This window comes from Mirounga angustirostris, unplaced genomic scaffold (assembly GCF_029215605.1).
Source record: "Mirounga angustirostris isolate CCGP_5_RB_7025 unplaced genomic scaffold, mMirAng1.0.hap1 SCAF_11, whole genome shotgun sequence".
NCBI classification, from domain to species: Eukaryota; Metazoa; Chordata; class Mammalia; order Carnivora; family Phocidae; genus Mirounga; species Mirounga angustirostris.
The window spans coordinates 56,833,982-56,850,724 of NW_026991719.1; the positions used below are offsets into that span (position 1 = coordinate 56,833,982).

At 40.7% G+C, this 16,743-nt stretch overlaps 1 protein-coding gene across 3 annotated transcripts in view; it reads left to right on the forward strand.

The window, feature by feature from the left end:
- Positions 1-16,743, forward strand: part of KIF4A (kinesin family member 4A) — a 116,804-nt gene that overhangs the window by 40,200 nt on the left and 59,861 nt on the right. For all 3 annotated transcript variants that reach the window (XM_045879259.3, XM_064574206.1, XM_064574205.1), the window contains 3 exons: positions 4,162-4,278; positions 4,900-5,075; positions 11,019-11,080. In XM_045879259.3, coding sequence (XP_045735215.1) covers positions 4,162-4,278; positions 4,900-5,075; positions 11,019-11,080 — 355 coding nt within the window. The remainder of the gene's footprint in view (positions 1-4,161; positions 4,279-4,899; positions 5,076-11,018; positions 11,081-16,743) is intronic.

The following is a 16,743-nucleotide window of genomic DNA, read 5'->3' on the forward strand; positions in this document are numbered from 1 at the left end:
TTTATGAATAAAGGAAAGTTTCAGTGGCTTGTCCAAGGTCACACATATCAGTAGGTGGCAGAGGCAGAGTTTGAACTCAGATTCTGTCTCCTAATCAAATTCCCTTTCACTCTATCCCTTCTCAGTATTTATTCCTGTGAGTTTTGTGAGCCATTGCAGTAACAGATCATTCCCTTTCTCTCTAACTAGGTGGACCATATTGATACTATAATATTACTTCTGTTTTTCACCCTATTTTACTCGGCTACCTGCCTTAGGCTCACAGATATTTTCTTCACCTATAGAGCAGAGTTTCTCAGCTGTGGCAGTATTGACATTTTAGATGAAATAATTTGGGGGGCTGTCTGGTGCCTTGTAGGATGTTTAGTGGCATCCTTGTCCTCTACCCACTAGATGCCAGTAGCACTCACTGCCACCCACAAATTGTGACAACCAAAATGTCTTCAGATATTGCCAAATATCCCTTCAAAAGCTAAAGTATCGGGTGCCAGGGTGGCTCAGTCAGTTGGGCGTCTGCCTTCGGCTCAGGTCATGATCCCAGGGTCCTGGGATCGAGCCCCGCATCGGGCTCCCAGCTCAACGGTGAGCCTGCTTCTCCCTCTCCCTCTGCCTGCCTGTCTGCCTACTTGTGATCTCTCTCTCTCTGTCAAATAAATAAATAAAATCTTTTAAAAAAAAAAAAAGCTAAAGTATCCCCATTTGAGAGCTGCTGCATATGGAGCTACTTCATTTCTCTCCTACCTGGTTGTTCTCCCCTGTTACTTCTGTTCTAGTTCTGAAACCTGTTGCAACATGCCTCCATGATACAAGTTATATTTCCCTTTTAAGTTAAGATCTCTATTATTTATTTGTTGCCATAGTAAATAAATACCCAAAAATGTCAAATAGTATTCTTGATCCTCCTTGTTTGATCTGTTCTCAGTCTTAGAGAGAATACCTTCTGATTTTATAATGTTATCTGGACATTTTTCTCCATACCCCGTCCTCGATCAGAAATTTAAATCTCTGCAAACATGTGCTTCCCAGTCTTTATGATGTGTACTCCATCCATGTCAAGAATTTGTCATTTTAAAATCTCTTAACAACAGGAAATCAAATCCCGTTTTGTGATGGTTTCCTTCTAGAGATTCATTTCCCTTGCTCCTTTCTATCCCAAAGCCCCGATTCTCATTTGAAGAAGAAAAAAACAGCCTATTTATACATACCAAGTGTATGATTCTTGCTTAGATCCTAGTTGCCATAGATTCTTCTCAGGGTTCATCTAGATTTTTTTATTGTTGTTTTTGCATGAAACTATAGATGGAAGTTTTGCTCAGCACGTTTGAAAAACCTCCCCATCTCTCCTTTACATCCCAGATGGGATATGAGCCAATAAGATGGCACAGTGTTCTGTGTGGCTCAAAGGGGAAAGAAAAGAAAAGAATGAACTAATACAAGAATTAGTACAGGTATTGGCGAGCAGCTTTGGTAAATCTCCGCAGACTCTCCTTCACATCCTGGATAGGCTAAATGGCCCTGAAAATGGTATCCCTTTCAGTTAGCAATAAAGGGAAAAGAAAGGAATGGTTGCTTGAGGGAATTGTTTTTGTTTGAGATTGGGGTGATTTGAGCATGTATATAGACTGAAAAGAAGGAATTCATGAAGGGAAAATAAGTTGAAGATCTAAGAGAGAGGGAGAAGATCCAAGGATCCAGCGTCCCAGAGAAAATGGAAGGAACAGAAACAAACCAGCAGAGGCTGAAGGGGAAATAAAGGTGGTTATTTACTCCTCTGAAACAAGGAGAGGGATGAATGAACCACTGCAAAGAAAAAGACTGTGAGTTGAGGAGAGGGAAAATCTTCCCTTGTGGATAACTTTGATCTCCACAGTGTATTTGTTGAAATCATCCACTAATAGAGTGAAAGGGGATTTACAGTCTTGAAAATGATGAATGTTTAGAATAGCTGCCGTGGTGAAGTAGGGGATGAGGAAGAAAAGATTTTCAATTGACGAAAGGTTCACCTAAAATCAGATAGCAATGTTTTATAATGAATGGATCTAGTCCATTTGGTTATGTGACTTTCTTCAGCATTGCAGCCTACAGAAACTTACACACACACACACACACACACACACACACACACACACATACTTGATTTAACTTGTGACTGGGAGTTAACATGATAGGGAGGCAGAAGGTCATGGGTCTGGTGAGTGTTTGGGAAAGCCTAATTGAAATGATTGATCACAGGGTCCAGTTTAAGGCCCAGGAGAGAATGATCTACTGGGAGTATTAGAAAGTGGCAGGGTGGGGTGGTTGGGTGGCTCAGTCATTAAGTGTCTGCCTTCGGCTCAGGTCATGATCCCAGGATCCTGGGATCGAGCCCCACGTCAGGCTCCCTGCTCCGCGGGAAGCCTGCTTCTCCCTCTCCCACTCCCCCTGCTTGTGTTCTCTCTCTCGCTGTCTCTCTCTCTGTCAAATAAATAAATAAAATCTTAAAAAAAAAAAAAAAAAGGAAAAGAAAGTGGCAGGGTGCACCTGGGTGGCTCAGTCAGTTAAGCGTCTGCCTTTGGCTAGGTCATGATCCCGGGATCCTGGGATCGGGTCCCACGTCAGGCTCCCTGCTCAGTAGGGAGTCTGTTTCTCCCTCTCCCTTTGCCCCTCCCCGCCGCTTGTGCTCTCTCTCACGCACTCTCTTGCACACTCTCAAATAAATAAAATCTTTAAAAAAAAGAAAGAAAGAAAGTGTCAGTAGAGGCGCCTGGGTGGCTAAGTCGGTTAAGTGCCCGACTCTTTATTGCAGCTCAAGTCATGATCTCAGGGTCATGAGATCAAGCCCCAAGTTGGGCTCTGCACTCAGAGGGGAGTCTGCTTGAGATTTCTCTCCTTCTCCCTCTCCTTCTGCCCCTCCCCCCACTGGCACTCACTCTCTCTCTCTCTCTCTCAAATAAATAAAGTAAATCTTCTAAAAAAAGTGTCAGGGGTGCCTGGGTGGCTCAGTCGGTTGAGCGTCTGCCTTCAGCTCAGGTCACGATCCCAGGGTCCTGGGATCAAGCCCTGCATCGGGCTCCCTGCTCAGCGGAGGGCATGTTTCTCCCTCTCCCCCTGCCGGCCTTTCCCCCAGCTTGTGCGTGCTCTCTCTCTCTCTGTCAAATAAATAAAATCTTTAAAAAAGTGTCAGTAAATTGGTGGTCACAGTAAGGGTAAAGAACAGGATTCATGAAAGAAATGAAAGGATTGTGGGATGCAGTCAGGAATTCTGGAGCTCAGGATCTTGTAGATATGATTGTTTCTGGTTATAGGGGAGTCCAAAGTATGGCTGAGTAAGTAAAAGTTTAACAAAAATGATCCCATTTCTTTAGCATTTAACTTTGTATGAGTATCTTATTTAATTCCCCACTACAACCCAATGAGGTAGGTATATTTGCCTCATTTTAGAGCGGAACTTTACCCAAATCATATAGGTAGTCAGTGGTAGAGCCAGGATTAGAACCTGGTCTATCTGACACCAAAGCCCATGCACTTAACCACTATACTATATAGCCTTTACACAATAAATGTAATCATGGGAAAATCAGGGGCTTTAGAAGGACCTCAGAGATTATTACAGGATTTAAAAAGCAAACCTTGGAATTAAAGAAGTGGAAAAGAATCTTTACCCTTTCTAAAGCAACAAGAGAAAATGTATTCCTGTGTGGTGTCATAGAAAGAGCATAGGACTTAACTGAAGTCCTGAAATGGAATGTCAGGCCTACCACTCACCAGCTGTTTGACCTTAGACAAGTCAGTGAACCTCTGTGCTGGTTTCCTTATCTGTAAGGTGAGAATGATAGTAAAAATATTTTAGCAAGATGACAATAAAAAAAAACAGCTATTCATCTAATTACTCAGTGTTAATTTAAGAATTAGATGTGATAATGTATATAAAAAGTAAATATATAAATATTGTTGTCATGGTGATAGTTATCTGTGTGTATACTTTGTTTCCATGGGAAAGGGCAAGAAGTGCCAGCAAATTCCGTGTGCCTATCCAACATTTAGACTTTTGTCCTCAGAAAAGTGAACAGGATCAAGAAGTTTCCTTGATTGACGATTTAATATTTCTGCAGGCTTTTTATTTTGTGCAGGTATGTGTTCGATGCTTTACCAAGCAATGTAAATTTTGTTTCCTGCTATTAGGTATTAATATTAACCGAGGCCTCCTGTGCTTGGGAAATGTAATCAGTGCTCTTGGAGATGACAAAAAGGGTGGCTTTGTGCCCTACAGAGATTCCAAGTTGACTCGACTGCTTCAAGGTAAGCCCAAAGTGTTTCTAAAAATAAGAGAGTAACTCAGAATAATGGTGCTGAGAAGGTGAAGATGGGACAGGCAAACAGATTTTTGGACTATCACATACAGAGCTGTCTAACTGATAAAGAGCTTTGCAAGAGACCTGTTGGCAAGCAGGCTTCTATGATACTGGAAAGATGTCTTCATATATGGCTTTGCGAGCCAAGCAATCTATAGAATGACAACAGTGCTTAGTCCTCTGTCCCTGAAAATGAACTTGATTACTCTTTATTAGTGCCTGTTAAGCAGAATTCCCTGAAGAATTAAAACCTACCTAGAGGGGGCATCCTAAGAATGTTTAATTCCAAGAGTGGCTGCTAACTTACTTGGGTCAGGCCCCAGTTATTTTAAATTGATTGAGTGCTGAAATCACAATCTTAACAGTGGGGACACATGGAATAGGATTCTAAACTGTATCATTTACACACCAAAAATCTTAGTGTTTTTCTATCGACACAAATAGGAAATTTGCAGATTCTTAAGAATTTTTTTCTTAGAGCTCTGAGTTTGAAGCCACCAACCCAAATGGACAGCTTTGCTTGCATCCTACTTGTTTGATTTTATTTCCTCCCGTTGTTCTTTTTCAGATTCTCTAGGAGGTAATAGCCATACTCTTATGATAGCCTGTGTGAGTCCTGCTGACTCCAATCTAGAAGAAACATTGAATACCCTTCGCTATGCTGACAGAGCAAGAAAAATCAAGAACAAACCTGTTGTTAATATTGATCCCCAGACAGCCGAACTTAATCATCTGAAGCAACAGGTACAAGGGCCTTAAAATTTGTTGGGAAAAATTGTAAGTATGTGAGTGGAATGATGGATCTTCTGTTTCTCAGCTTCTCCTCTGCCAGAGGTTTAGAGATGATAGCTAAGCATCCTTTAGTTTGGGAAAATCTTAAAGTAATTCCTATTGACATGTTTATCGTCATATGTAAGGTTTGAGGGTGGCATTGGAGATTTTGCAGATAAAGAAGTGAACAGTGAGAGGTGAGGCAAGAGAAGTGGGCAAGAATCAGATCCTTAAAGTCCTTATATGACCTAGTAGAGGATTTGGAATACAACCTGAAAGCTGTGGGGAGCCATTGAAAGATTTTAAGTAAGGGGGTGAATGGTGAAATGTGTGTTTTAGGGAGATCACTCTAGCAAGTGTAGAGAAATTAGATTAGAAGTGGGTATGACTAGAAGTAAGAAAATAAATTACACTAGTACCCCCCCGGCCATCCATGGTTTCACTTTCCACAGTTCCAATTACCCATGGTCAACCATGGTCTGGATGCAGATGATTCTCCTTCTCACGGACTGTCAGAAAGTTAATAGTAGCCTAACACTACAAATGCCTATGTCATTCACCTCACTTAGATACTCATCACATAGATATTTTATCATCTCATATCATCACAAGAAAAAGGCTAAGGACAGTATCTCAATAAGATATTTTGAGAGAGGGGAAACCACAGTCACATAACTGTTAATATTATTATAATTGGTCTATTTTATTATTAGTTATTACTGTCAATCTCTTACTTGCCTAATTTCTAAATTAAACTTTATCATAGATATGTATGTATAGGAAAAAGCATAGTATATATAGAGTTTGGTACTAGCCACTGTTTCAGGTACTGGAGCGGGGGGGGTCTTGGAACATATCCCCCACAGATCTACTATTATAATAACCCAGGTGAGAACTATGGCCTGAACTAAAGACAGTAGCCATAGAAATAAAGAGAAGAATGCAAATTAGAAAGAAAAAAAAAAAACCAAGGAAGTAGAATGTATAGAGCTTGCTTGGTAACAAATTTGAGGTGGAAGGGGAGGCAGGGAGAATCAAGGCTGTTCTTGGATTTCTTGCTTGGACAACTGATTAAATGGTAGTACCAATCACTGAGTCAGGGAATAGAGGAGGAAAAACAAGGTCAGGTGGGAAAATTGAAACAATGAGATTCAGTTTGGGGCATTTTGAATTTGAAGAGCTTGGGGGACATCTAAGTACAGTTGTTCAAACATAGCTGGCCATTTGGGTTTAACGTAGAGAGGTCTGAACAGATTTGAGTCATTAGCATTTAGATAGAATCTGAAATTACAGAGTGGACGACATCAAAAAGTGCATGGCACATTCAGGGTACTCACTAAATATTTGCTGAATGAGTGAATGGCCAAGAAGAGAAGAGGGCCAAAGACAGAACTCTGGGGGAACAGCAGTATTTAAGGAATGGGGAAAAGAGGGAAGACAAAAAGAGAGACTAAGAAGGAGCCAACAGGTAGGAAGAAAAGCAATGATATCATGGGAGACAAGGGAAGAAAGTTTTGAGGACCATCAAAAGTACAAATTTATAAAGTGTAAAATAAGGACTGAAAAGTGTCCTTTTTTTTTTTTTTAAGATTTTATTTATTTGACAGAGAGAGAGATAGCGAAAGGGAACACAAGCAGGGGGAGTGGGAGAGGGAAAAGCAGGCCTCCCGCCGAGCAGAGAGCCCGATGTGGGGCTCGATCCCAGGACCCTGGGATCATGACCTGAGCCAAAGGCAGCCGCTTAACAACCAAGCCACCCAGGCGCCCCAGATTTTGTGGGGGTTTTTTGCTTTTTTTTTTTTTATCAACAAGGTGACCTCGGTGAGAAAGAGGGTCAGGGGAATGACAGGAGCAGATTGTTGTGCGCTGGTCAGTGAATGCTAGATAGGGAAGTGAAGGAAGCTGGTAGGCTCTTTTTTCGAGAAGGCAAGATAAAAGAAGGCAAAGGCTAGATAGTCAAGGACCAAAGGATATATATCTGTTTGTTTTTAAAAAATATGGAAGAAACTTGAACAAGTGAAAGAACCAGTTGGGAGAGACTGAAACTGAGAATAGGGGCTAGTTGCTAAGGGACCATCTCTAAGTAGTTGAGATCCTGAGCACAAATAAAGAGGGATTGGCTTTAGACAGTCAAGGGGAGACCTGCCCCCAAGACTCGAAGAAAAAAGGTCAGGATAGGAAGACTACAGCGATAATAATTTAGAGGGAGAAGAAGGGAAATTGAGGGATTTTCAGCCTGACAACTTTTACCTTCTCAGTGTAGTAGGAGGCAAAGTCATCTTCTACAAGCAAGCAACCAGATAATAGGGTAGAGGGATTGAAGAGACCAGAGGCTTAAAATCATGGGAATGGAAGAGGTAACAGACTAGGCACATGCATTTGTGCTGGTATCAATATAAATTGTTGTGTAACAACTCAGTAGCTCTGGTAGAGGAGATGAGAAGGGAGGTAGTTGGATTGACCCAGGCTTGGGGGAGGGATCAAGTTTTCTTGCCTTCCAGGATATAGTACTCTTTCCAGTGTGTACTGCTTACTCCGTCTCTGGCCTTCCTCCTTGGTGGTAAGAGCTACTATTCAGTTAGTCTAAAGCTTCCCCTTCCCTTCTCTTCCTCTGTCTCCCTCCCTCCCTCCCTCCTAGGGGTCACTATAGAAAATACAAGTAATTTACCTGTTAATAGTACCATCTTGGGGCGCCTGGGTGGCTCAGTTGGTTAAGCGACTGCCTTCGGCTCAGGTCATGATCCTGGAGTCCCGGGATCGAGTCCCGCATCGGGCTCCCTGCTCGGCAGGGGGTCTGCTTCTCCCTCTGACTCTCCCCCCTCTCATGCTCTCTCTCTCTCAAATAAATAAATAAAATCTTAAAAAAAAAATATTTAAAAAAAAAGGACCATCTTAATTATAAAAAACCATACTCAGTCCTGCCCCTCTGCTTTCTTTCACGTCTATTTTTATTGCCAAGAATGCTCTTCTTCCTAGTCACTTATTTGTTCATTCATTCCAACAATAAATATGTATTGAACACTACTATGTGCCAGGTACTGTGTTGGGATACATTACTGAACAAAGCAGACACGGTTTCTGCCTTCGTGGAACTTACTGCCTAAGTGGGAGAAGCAAATGCCAAACACATAAGCATACCAACATATGAGATAGTGTGCTATATTAGGGTAGTATGACATTATGGAATAGGGTCTTCTGTTATATATCGAAGCTGAGAAGGGTTCCCTGAAGTAGCAATGTTTGAACTGAGATCTGAGGAATTGAGTAGGAATTCTCTATGCAGAAAAGAAGGAAGAGGCTTCCTGGGAGAAGAAAAAGCATTTGTGGCAAAGTGTAGTGGTTAAGAGCTTTGACACTGCAGTCAGACTGCCCACATTCAAATGCTGGCTTTATAACTCACTGGCTATGTACCCTGGCCAAGTTCTCTGTGCCTCAGCTACCCTATCCATAAAATGGAAATAATTGGGATGCCTGGGTGGCTCAGACGGTTAAGCGTCTGCCTCCTCCGGCTCAGGTCATGATCCCAGGGTCCTGGGATCAAGCCCCGCATCAGGCTCCCTGCTCAGCCATTTCCCCCTGCTTGTGCTCTCTGGCTCTCTCTATCTCCCTTGTCAAATAAATAAATAAAATCTTTAAAAAATATATAAAATAAAATGGAAATAATTGTACCTGCCTCGTAGGGTTTTTGTGAGGGTTAGGTGAATTAATACACAGAAAACACTTAGAACAGTGCCAGGCATATAGCAAGTCTGAAAAGGTCCTGATTTAGGAAGGTATATAGTGCATTTGAAGAACTGAAGGAATGGCGGTGTGGCTAGAGCTGAGGGAGCCAGGAAAGAGTATTCCAATACGAGACTGGAGAAGAAGCAGAGACCTGATCAAGGCCTCATGGACAGTGTTAAAAATGATGATAAGCAGGGTGGTAACAGTGATAATTTACATTTTGAAATGATGGTCTGGCTACTGTGTAGAAATGGATTATAGTGGAGCAAGAGTAGATTCATGGAGACGATGTTAAGAAGTTACTCAGTGGTCCACGTGAGAGATAAATGGTGGCTCAGACTTAGGGTGGTGGTGGCGGTGATGGAAAGAAATGACCAGTGGCTTAGATAAGGGGATGAGGGTTTGGCACCCAGATTTCTGCATGTGAAACTGCACGTTCCCTGACCTGGAGTGCACTAGAAAAGGGCCAGGTTTCGGGATAGCAGACAACTAAGTGGGAATATTAAGTAGATAGTTAAATATAAAGCTCTAAATTCAGAAAGATTTGTGTTTGAGATAAATTTGGGAGTCACCAGTTTACAGATGGTAATTGAAACCATCAGGCAGAGAGGAGACTTGAAGGAGAGAGTATAAAGCAAGAAGACTGATACTGAGGTTTGAGGGTTTATCATCTAAAGGACAGTTGGCACAAAGGTTAACCAAGAAAGAGCCTTAGAAGAACAGCTGGAAGAATAGAAGGAAAGGCAGGAAAGCATGGTGTCCGGTAAACCAAATGCTACCAAACAGTGAAGTACAATGAAGACTGAAAAATGCCCAGAGGATATAGTGACATGCAGATCATTGGTGACCTTAGCAAGAGTTATTTTAGTGGAATGCTATGGGCAGAAATCAGATTAGAGGAGTTTGAGGAGCAAGTGTGAGGGGTGAACAAAAGGAAATGGAGGCAGTGAGTTTAGACTGTTCTCTCAAACTTTGTGAAGGGGAGAAATAGGGCAAAGAGACTGTGGACTCTGAGAAACAAACTGAGGGTTCTAGAGGGGAGGGGGTGGGGGGATGGGTTAGCCTGGTGATGGGTATTAAAGAGGGCATGTATTGAATGGAGCACTGGGTGTTATACACAAACAATGAATCATAAGAACACTACATCAAAAACTAATGATGTAATGTATGATTAACATAACATAATAAAATAAAATTTAAAAAAAAAGATCAGTAATGGGATTGGGAAAGGTGCCTTTGCTTTGTTTTAAGATGGGAGAGACGTGAACGTGTTTTAATCTTTCTTTTTTAATTTTTATTAGAGAAAAAGAGCGTGCACACATGAGCGGGGGGAGGAGCAGAGAGAGAGGGAGAAGCAGACTCCCCCACTGAGCAGGGAGCCTGACAAGGGACTCGATCCCAGGGCCCTGAGATCATGACCTGAGCCGAAGGCAGACGCTTAACCGACTGAGCCACCAAGGCACCCCGAACATGTTTTAATCTTAATAGAAAGGATCCTGTAGAAAGGGAGAAGTTGAAGATACAGAAAAGAGAAGGGATAACAAAGTATGATTCATGAGGAGGCAAGAAGAGTTGGGATCCAGAGTGTAAGCAGCGAGACTGGTCATAGGAGGCAGAACAGTTCCTCCTTTGCCATAGGAGGGAATGGGAGAGAATCATCGTGCGTGCACTCCAGTTTAACATCCAGCCACAGGAAGCCTCCTTTTGACTGTTTTGGAATTTTCATTACTTTGCTTCTTCTCAGAACCCTAGAGTACTTAACTGTACTTTATGAATTAGCATCTTCTCTCCTGTATTGTTTCTTACCATTTCAAGCCTTAGGCTTGTCTTTGTCAACTAGATTGTAAACTTGAAAAAAAAACATGAGAGTTTATTCTCATATCCCCCCCACACATTACCTAGCCCCGTGCTGAGTTTGGTTTTTTAAAAAAATAGATGCTCAATAAAAAGTCATTAAGATGCTTGGGTAAAAGGGACAACTCATCTTCTAAGTACTAGTCATTCATATAATGCTGTTTGGACTTTTGTCATTGAATCATCAACCCTGATGCTTTCTGTAATGCCTAAGATATGCTTTCAATTTCATAGGTATCAAGTAAAATTACTGTATGGCTAATTGTAGTAATTTAGCTGATAAGGGATAAGTAGCTTTTGATTGGTGATTAGCTGACTATTTTTCTTTGCTTTTCCCAGGTACAACAGCTACAGGTCTTGTTGCTACAAGCCCATGGAGGTACCCTGCCTGGATCTATAACGTAAGAGTTATAGATTAATTTTAAATGTATATTCTAGTAGAGGCCATTTCTCCTGATAGTTGTTTTCCCCTGATATACTCAAGTTTCTGATAGCACTTGGTATCAAGGTAAGGATCTTGTCAAACTTGCTAGTTAGCTTTGAGGCAGCCTGATGTGATAGAAAGAACATGGGTTCTGGCCTCAGAAATTCATTCATTGGAATTCTACTGTGAGGAAGAGCTGCTTCTTCTCCCCCATTTATTTGATTATTTATTTATATCCATATAGACACATGGGTATTTATTTTATTCTATGGGTTAACATCCAATACTATCAATATTTGTTTTATTGCTCAAAGTGTTCCTGCTTTGTCCAGTAGGAGCTCTCTCAGGGTGGTTCTTATGTTCTTTAATACACCCTCTAGTTTTGTTTGTTTTTTGTTTTTAAGATTTGTTCATCCATTCTAGAGAGAGAGAGAGAGAGAGAGAGAGCATGAGTGGGGGAGGGTCAGGGGTAGACAGAGAGGGAATCCTCAAGCAGACTCCCTGCCAAGTGTGGAGCCCCTTCGTGGGGCTCAATCCCAGGACCCCGAGATCATGACCCAAACCGAAATCCACAGTCTGCTACTCAACCAATTGAGCTACCCAGGCTCCCCCACCCTCTAGTTTTTAAGCATTTTCAGGAGATGTTCCACACCGATCTTATATTTTCCTTGCCCCAGTTCTAGAATCAACCATATCTCCAAAGAGCCCTGATTTTTTTTTATTGGAAAATAGTGTTTATAAACGCAATCTGGGTGCTAGGTGTGCTCATTGTTACTAGGGTGTCACTGAGGCCCTCTCAGTGGGTAGAGCTAGGAAATATCTGTATGTCTAGTAATGCACACATACACTCATATGTATATTTTCATATCCATCAGTATATATATTAAAGGCCATGATTTTATACTGATACCTTTGATTCCAGTCCAACACTACAGAGTCCATTTTAGCCTTCCTCCTCCCCTTATTTATAACTCCTTTTTCCAACAGTGAGAAACCAGCTCTCATTATCTGCAATCTATTGACTTGTTCAGTTCCAGTATACACATAAAGTAGTTTCAGAATTGCTAGCCCATACCCCTGTGAGAAACACTTTTATGAACTAGATTACAGCATTTATGTACAGTTCTTTTTGTCTTTAGGCTTAGAGTATCCAGGCAAGATACTGGTTCCCACAGTTACTATTTGTATTCCATTTTAGGGTTCCCCCTACGACTTGGTTGGTTTTAATTGTTTCTGTTTCAGGTATGTGAAGGGTATATGAAATATTATAATGCTCTAAGAGTCAGAATTCTACAAAAAGAAATAGCAGTGAAATACAAATCAAAACCACAATCAAATATCACCATACACCCATTAGGATGGCTAATATAAAAAAGACTGAGGGGCGCCTGGGTGGCTCAGTTGGTTAAGCATCTGCCTTTGGCTCAGGGTCCTGGGATTGAGCCCCACATCTGGCTCCCTGCTCAGCGGGGAGTCTGCTTCTCCCTCTGCTCCTCCCCCTGCTCATGCGCTCTTTCTCTCTCAAATAAAAGAAAACCTTTAAAAAAACTGAATAACAAATGTTGGCAAGGATGTGGAAAAATTAGAAGCTTTGTACACTGCTGGAAGGGTTGTAAAATAGTATAACTGCTGTGGAAAACAGTATGGAGGTTCCTCAGAAAGTTAAAAATAGAACTACCACATGATCCAGCAATCCCACTTGTGGGTATATAGCCAAAAGAATTGAACGCAGGGTCTTAAAGAAATATATGCACACCCATGTTCATAGCAGAACTATTCTCAATAGCCAGGAAGTAGAAGCAACACAAATGTCCATCAGTGGATGAATGGATAAAGCAAATATGGGGTGTGTGTGTGTGTGTGTGTGTGTGTGTGTAGTAGTAGAATATTATTCAGCCTTAAAAAGGAAGGAAATCCTATTACATGTTACAGTATGAATGAAACTTGAAGACATTATGCTAAGTGAAATAAGCCAGTCACAAAAAAATACTGTATGATTCCACCTATATGAGATATAGAAACAGAAAGTAGAATGGTGGTGTGCCGGGGCTGGGGGGGAGGGGCAAAAAGGGAGTTGTTGTTTAATGGGTATAGGGTTCCAGTTTTACCAGATAAAGGTTCTGGAGATCTGTTTTACAACAATGTAAATATACTTAACACTACTCAACTGTACACTTAACAGTGGTTAAGACAGTTTTATATGTTGTTTTTAAAGATTCATTTATTTATTTTAGAGAGAGAGAAAGCATGAGTGAGTGGGGGGCACAGAGAGAGAAGGAAGGAATCTCAAGCAGACTCCCCACTGAGCACAGAGCCTGAATCAGGGCTCCATCTCATGACCCTGAAATCATGACCAGAGCTGAAACCAAAAGTCAGACGCTTAACAGTTTGAACCACCCAGGCGCCCCAGTTTTATATGTTTTTACACACTTTTTTAAAAACAGAAAAACCCACAAAAGAACTAGAGGAAAACATAGGTAAAGGTCTATGTCCATATAGGGGAACATAAAGAACAGTGTAGAAATAAAAGCAATGGCAGAAAACTGTGAAAGAATAGACTGGGGTGGGGGTGGGAACAGGGAGGGAATTGTTGAATGGGTACGAAGTTTCAGATTTGCAAGATGAAAAAGTTCTGGAGATCCAGTGCACAATAATGTGAATATACTTAAGTCTACTGAACTGTATATACACTTAAAAAATGGTGAGGATGGTAAATTTTGTTACATGTTTTTTACCACAATATTTAAAAAAAAAAATATTCAGGGGAGCCTGGGTGGCTCAGTCGTTTATCTGCCTTCGTCTCAGGTCGGTCCTGGGATCGAGCCCCACATCGGGCTCCCTGCTCAGCGGAAAGCCTGCTTCTCCCTCTCCCACTCCCCTTGCTTGTGTTCCCTCTCTCACTGTGTCTCTCTCTGTCAAATAAATAAAATCTTAAAAAAAAAATATTCGATGAAATGTCATTCCCTCTTCATCCCTGCCACCCTATCCCCATCACACCCTTATTTCTACCACTTTTCTCCCTCCTCCGTATTTAACCATTCTCTTTAGTTTCTGGCATAGCCTTCCTGTATTTCTCCTGTACAAATGAGCATATACTTCTATATTTTTTCATATCCTCTTCATATATGAATGGTGGTATACTACAGATAGTCTTTGTGGCTTTCCTCTTCTCAGCATTTCCTGGAAATCATTTCTTACCAGTTCTTAGATGTCTTCCTCATTCTTTTTTACAGCTGCATGGTACTCTTGTTAGTGTAAATGTGCCAAACATATTAATTCAACAGCTTTCCTATGTAGGGGCATTTAGGTTGTTTCCAGTATTTTGACGAGATAGGGCACGTTCAGGGTGGTATGGACGTAGATATGTTTCCAGTATTTTGTAATTACAAACACATTGCAATGAATAACCTTGTGTTATTCAGTTTTCATATTATTAGTGATTTACCTTCAGGGTAGATTTCTAGAAATGGGATTGCTGAGGCAAAAGGTAAGTGCATGTGTGATTTTGTTGGATATTGCCATATTGCCATATTCCCCTCCAGAATATGGGGTATACCAATTTGCATTCTCAACAGCAATGTATGAGAGCACTTGTTTCCCCAGAGCCTCACCAGTGGAATGTGTTGTCATACTTCTTCAGTTTTTTGCCAGTCTGATAGGTGAAACATGCTATCTCAGTATCTTGTTTTAATTTTCATTTCTTTAATTATGAGCAGATTTGAGCTTTTTTTTTTTTCATATGTTTCAGGGCCACTTTTATCTCTTTCTGATGAATTATCTGTTCATATGTCCCATTTTTCTATCAGGTTTTTTGATCCTTTGGACCTTTTGAAAAAAATGTGGTAAAATATACATAAAATAAAATTCACCATTTTAACCATTTTCAAGTATACAGTTCAGTGGCGTTAAGTACATTCACAATACTGTACAGCTATTACCACCATCTATCTATCATCTAAAACTTTTTTCATCTTGCAAAACTGGAAGTCTGTACCTGTTAAACAATAACACCCCAATTCCCCCTCTCCCCTCAGTCTTGGCAATCACCGTTCTACTTTCATTTAGTTATTTTAAGCACTTCATATGAGTGAAATCATACAGTATTTGTCCTTTCGTGACTGTCTTGTTTCACTTAGTATAATATCCTCAAGTTTCATCCATGTTGTAGCATGTGTCAGAATTCCCTTTCTTTTGGGGCGCCTGGGTGGCTCAGTCGTTAAGCGTCTGCCTTCGGCTCAGGTCATGATCCCAGAGTCCTGGGATCGAGTCCCGCATCGGGCTCCCTGCTCAGCGGGAAGCCTGCTTCTCCTTCTCCCACTCCCCCTGCTTGTGTTCCCTCTCTCGCTCTCTCTGTCAAATAAATAAATAAAATCTTTAAAAAAAAAAAGAATTCCCTTTCTTTTATTTTTTTTAAATTTTTTTTATTATTATGTTATGTTAATCACCATACATCCCTTTCTTTTAAAGGCTGAATAATATCCCATTGTACATGTATACCACATGTTGTGTATCCATTCATCTGTCAGGGGACATAGGTTGCTTCCACCCTTTGGCTATAGAGAATAATGCTGCCATGAATGCTTTAAGACCCTGCTTTCAATTCTTTTGGGTATAGACCCAGAGGTGGAATAGTTTGTGCCTCTTAATTCCCTTCACCTATTTCACTCATACTCTCGCCACCCCCCCCCCGCCCCGGCAACCACAGTTTGTTCTCTGTATTTGTGGGTCTGTTTCTGCTTTCTGTTTGTTTGTTTTGTTTTGTTTTTTAGATTCCACATATAAGTGAAAGCAGTGGTATTTGTCTTTGTCTGACTTATTTCACGTAACATTATGCCCTCTGGCTTCATCCATGTCATTGCAAATGGCAAGATTTCATTCTTTTTTATGGCTGAGTAATATTCCCTTGTATATATAGACTACATCTCTTATTTTTTTGAGGATAGATGACACACAATATTATATTAGTTTTAGATGTACAACATAGTGATTCAACTTCTCTAAACATTATGCTATGCTCACCTCTCACCTATAACATTTTTCAGATTCGTCCATGTTATAGCATGTATAATTACTTCATGTCTTTTTTATTCCTCAGTAGTATTCCACTGTCTGGATAACCCACGTTTTGTCTATCCATTGACCTGTTGATGGACTTTTGAGTTGTTTCAACTTTTCAGCTATTATGAATTTTGCTGTTATGAACATTTACTTGCAAGTTTTTGTATGTACATATCTTTTATATTGGGCAGATATCTAAAAGTAGAATTGCTGGGTTGCATGTTTAACTTCTCAAGAAACTGCCAAACTGTTTTCCAGAGTGGCTCTGGTGTTTACATCCTCCTCATGCTTCTGGATTTTGATTCATAATTAGAATGCCTTTCCCTACACCAAGGTTAAAGAGGCATTTGCCCATGTTTCCTTCTAGAACTTATGTTGGTTTTATTTTTTACATTTCATGTTTTCATTTGGAGTTTATTCTTATGTATGTGTGAGCTTATTTTCTTTTGATATCCTTATTTTCAATAACTCTTAATCATTTTTTCTCATTTTAAAGGGGTACATTGCTTCTTGTAGAACATTTAGAAAAGTATAAAGAATAACTCTTAAAATTGCCATAATTTTATCACCCAAAGATGACCA